At 35.5% G+C, this 4,574-nt stretch overlaps 1 protein-coding gene across 1 annotated transcript in view; it reads right to left on the bottom strand.

Moving 5' to 3' along the window:
* Nucleotides 1–3,981, bottom strand: part of LOC125027413 (low-density lipoprotein receptor-like) — a 6,159-nt gene extending 2,178 nt beyond the window's left edge. Inside the window, exons 1-7 of the mRNA XM_047616486.1 lie at nt 2,943–3,981; nt 2,227–2,469; nt 1,467–1,663; nt 1,023–1,126; nt 787–916; nt 451–612; nt 104–232 (exon numbers count right to left, since the gene is read on the bottom strand). Coding sequence (XP_047472442.1) covers nt 104–232; nt 451–612; nt 787–916; nt 1,023–1,126; nt 1,467–1,663; nt 2,227–2,469; nt 2,943–3,153 — 1,176 coding nt within the window. The 5' untranslated portion in view covers nt 3,154–3,981. The remainder of the gene's footprint in view (nt 1–103; nt 233–450; nt 613–786; nt 917–1,022; nt 1,127–1,466; nt 1,664–2,226; nt 2,470–2,942) is intronic.
* Between the last annotated feature and the right edge of the window lie 593 nt (nt 3,982–4,574).

Raw genomic sequence — 4,574 nt, 5'->3', positions numbered from 1 at the left:
CATAGTGTTATTATCTTAATTCTCTCTCACTAATACATCTAAATATCACACTACAAGTAATTACTAAAAATTTTCACTTGGACGTTTGTGGGAATGTTCTTACCCTACGCTGTGATCCATCAAAATTACAAGAATAAATGGAGTGGAACTTGGAGTCTGACCAGTAGATTTTCCGAAGCACAAGGTCAAGAGTCAGGGCATTGGGCCACCTGATTTCCTCAGTGATGATTGGCTGTATGGATAAAATGAATAATTAAATACAGAATAAATAAATAACTATATAAATAAAAGAATAAATAAATAGCTTAGTAAAAACATTTCCCTGTGCTATTTATTAAACAATTTATAAAGAAGAACAAACTGTAAGCACATTAAGAGAAGTATCAGAGCCTCTTATCAAAACAGGGCACTGAATATCCTGAAAGAGGAAAAAAAAATCAAGCAACGCACCTCTCTGAATTTTCCGTCCATGCCTCCTCTCTCGATCATGGCATTCTGACCCCAGTCAGTCCAGAACATCCAGCCTTCTGAGGGGTACACTGCAATGGCTCGGGGCTGTTCAATGCGGTCTTGGTAGAGCGTTTTTCTCATGTCACCATTAAAATCTGCCACCTTGGAGGACAAGAAACTTATCTGTCACTTTTGTTTTACAGTTTGGAAATGATGAAATGTGATGTAAAAATAAAATTGGATGAAAAAGTGTTGGAGTCTTATAAAAATTTTGTACCAAAATATGAAGACTTTTATTTGAAAGCTCATGAAATGAAAGAACATAAACACACATACCTCAATTGTGTCCCTATCATTGTTGGTCCAGTATATGTGATTGTATAACCAGTCAACTGCTAGACCATCAACTGTTGTCACTTCTTCAGATATTACAACTTGCTTTTTGCTTCCTTCATCAATAGGAGCTCTGTAAAAGTTTACACATATCAACATATACCAAGAGCCACATTAAACAGTATCTTATACTGTAAGAAACTCCTGTAACCCAAATAAAGTAAATGAATGGTACTTACTTGTAAATGCACTCGTCAAGTGCATCTGTCCAGAAAATCATTCCAGTTTTGAAGACAAAGTCTAGGGCTGTGGAACCACGAGTCTCATTTACGATGGCTGTGATCTGTGTGATATGAATGAATTTAGGTTACTGTAATCCGACAAACATAACCTTTAATCCATAAAAATGACTGAGTCAACATAAATAATAAAAATGTTTATACTTTCATATACATTCAAACTTTTAAAACCATAATGGATCAATGTTTATTGCACCAGTTACCAAGTCTGACATTAAATCAACTCTGAATCTCAACATCAAAATTTACTTTGCCCTTCATATGTCTTACAAACAAAAAACACATCAAGAACCTTCAGCAAACAAACCAACAAACAATTACACTCACACAATAACTCAGCAACCCCCTGCTTCCCCCCCTCTTAAAAGAAAATGAGAAACCTACCTCTTGATGGTCAAGAGAGATCTTCCTGATGTCAATGAAGTGAGCGAAGAGCAAGGAGGCATGTCCTTCCATAGCCTTGCACCGCTGGGGGTTGTGGGGGTCTCTGGCATATCCTCCGACACACTCACACTTGAATGAGCCTTTGAGGTTGATGCACACCTGTGAACACTGCCCGGGCTCCAGGCACTCATTGATGTCTGAGAGAGAAAAGGACTTTGGGGTTAGCAAGGCAGTGAACAAGGAGAATATTTTCAAAAACTGAGTTTGGGTATTCTATAGTATAATGTTTTGGAACTCTAGAGGGCCATGTTTGGAAATTTAGACTTGTTTAGAAATTTGAAATCAAATTCATGTGTCCTAAAGTGTTTATATATCTGTGTGAGTGAGTTTTAAAAATTTGCAATTTTTGTTTATAATATGTGTATGTGTATGTTTATATATATATATATATATATATATATATATATATATATATATAATATTTATTTATTTTTATTATTTTTAAATTATGAAAGTTATTTCTTCAAGTATTAAATGGGTGAGCAATGAAGAGGAATAGAAGTAGAGGTACAGAATTAAAATATGCATGTATTCTGATAAGCAGAATTAAAACTAACATTGAAAATGAGAAAAAGCTGCAGGAGGAGGGGGAGTAGGTGAAGCCACCAATATCAGCTGTAAATTGAGGTCCTCAGATATTTTACAGAAATTAAATATAACATGAAGGAAATGAATAAAAACAAAACAAAACAAAAAATACCTTCACACAGGGTGCTATTGACAAGCATGAACCCAGGCTTGCACTTGCAGTAATGTCCAGCACGAGTGTCTACACACTCCTGAGTGCAACCACCATTGAGCTCCTCACACTCATTCCTACCACAGCTTCCATCAGTGGGCTCATCAGCTGAATTTTCACAGTCTCTCTTGCCATTGCACACTAGATCCATTGCAATGCACTTGTCCCCGCAGTTGAACTCGTATTCCTCATTGCAACGTTTTTCTGTGGGGGAAATGGAATTGTGATTCACTTGGTGTGCCTTTCTCACATGTTAGGTGAAGTTTACTTCTTTAAATATTTCCTAGGACTATAAGAATATGATGTGATATTGATAAGATTAATAAGATCAGAAAGAAAAGAAAAGAAAGAAAGAAGACGAAGAAAAAAAAATCAGCATTAAAAAAAATTACTCTAATACAATTAGTAAGATCACCATTAATCACAAAACAGAAAGTCAATCAAATCATTACTAATAACAATAATAATACAATGAATGTCATTTACATGCATCAAAACTATCTTAATATCAAAGCCACTCCTCAGCTGAACCACAAACCCACCTGCCCTTAAAAATGAACTCGGCACAGAAACCAACCAACCTTAAATGAATCTAAGTTCCCAGCCTACAAAGTCTAAATTCTGGCTCTAAAAGCACCACCACACCCTCCATAACCCGATTCCGACCCGAGACTCACGGCAGTGTTCCTCATCCGACCCATCAATGCATTCATTGAATCCATTGCACTTGAGTCGCTTGTGAATGCATGACTGGTCACCGCACATGAAGTGATCTTCGGGGCAGCGATGAGGGCAGTTCTCTTCATTTTCGTCGTCATTACCGGGGCAGTCCATGTCGCCATCGCAGAGCCATGCCTGACGGATGCACTCGAAGTGACCTGCACACATGTAATCGTCTTCGCCGCAGGTGTTTGATGGGCAATCCTTTTGAGGTTGAAGGAGGAGGGAGGGAAGGGAGATGGGATGAAGGATCGGTGAGGAGGAGGAGGAGGGGAGAGAGAGAGAGAGGAAGTAGTTAATGAATAAATTTCTGAAGATATGGTATTTTTCTTTCTTACTTATATCTATCTATTCCTGGATAATATAAGTACTGTATCAATATCTTCAGAGAGACACATTTAGGCAAGCCCTGTTTTTTTTTTTAAACAGGTCTTATCCCTAAATTCTCAAAATTCACTGCATTTGATTTTTTTTTTTTTTTTTTTTACATACAACCTGCATATGTTAAACCACCACTACCACATGCATAAAGACAAAAGCAGAAAAGCACAAGGAGAGTCACGAAAAAAATCTAGTGTGTTATGTTAATTCCTTTACCAGTGTTCAGGAAAAGTACAACTCTTATTACCGTAACTTGGTAGTAATGCTAAGTCTACTTTAAAATACTTTTATGTGGATTAAAAAAAGTACACAAAACAAGCATAAAATTCTCTCACTCTAAAGATTTACCATATTATACAAGAATGAAAATTACAAAAATGAAAAACACTACAATCACACCAAGGACATAAACAAAAGTAGGTTAATAGGATACCAGACACACACTGAGCCAGAGAGAAAATGGTTTTCCTCCGTACATGCATACTAGAGCTCTGGACACGTAGAGGTAAGTATGGACAGTACTTTGGAATAGGGAGAAGGGGGGAAAAATACCCAGTATTTATAATAGCAACTTAGCACCTTTAGTTTTTTCCTTAAAATATACCTTAAAAAGATGTACTGTGTATGAAATGAGGTGCTTCTTCTATTTCTAGCTATGAAAAATGGTTTGGAGATGTGTTGGGAAGTAGTCTTATGATCTTTAAACCATTATGTGAAACCAGTTAAAAGGCTTTTATCTGTAAATACTAAATGTATCATTTACAAAAAAAATATGTAAAAAAAAATATGTATATAAAAACCTTTGCACTGAAATGTGATAATGTATGTGACGAAAAATCAGCAAAAAAAAAACTTGTATGAGGAGAGAGTTATAAAAGATAAAAGGAAACTCATAGAGCCTGTACATAACAAAACAAAATTGGAAGATTAAAAAAAGTCAAAAGTCAAAACTAAAATGACTAGCAAGGATCACATATACAGTAATCTTGAAATATATCTGAAATCTTTCTCCTTCATATAAAAATGAAATTTTGAAAAATGAGCTTTCATATCTTCTGAGAATATAAATTCTGAACAGTGTCAGGAAAAATCAAGGGATAAATTTATATCTTGCACAATCCTATTTTAACCAGTGTTTAGTTATATACCTGTTCCTTCTATCATTCTACAATCAACAGGTATTTTCTACTTTATTTTGAAATTACAAA

This window comes from Penaeus chinensis, chromosome 7 (genome assembly GCF_019202785.1).
Source record: "Penaeus chinensis breed Huanghai No. 1 chromosome 7, ASM1920278v2, whole genome shotgun sequence".
Lineage (NCBI taxonomy): Eukaryota > Metazoa > Arthropoda > Malacostraca > Decapoda > Penaeidae > Penaeus > Penaeus chinensis.
The sequence above is the reverse complement of the archived record's forward strand: the minus strand, read 5'-3'. Positions and strand labels throughout refer to the sequence as shown.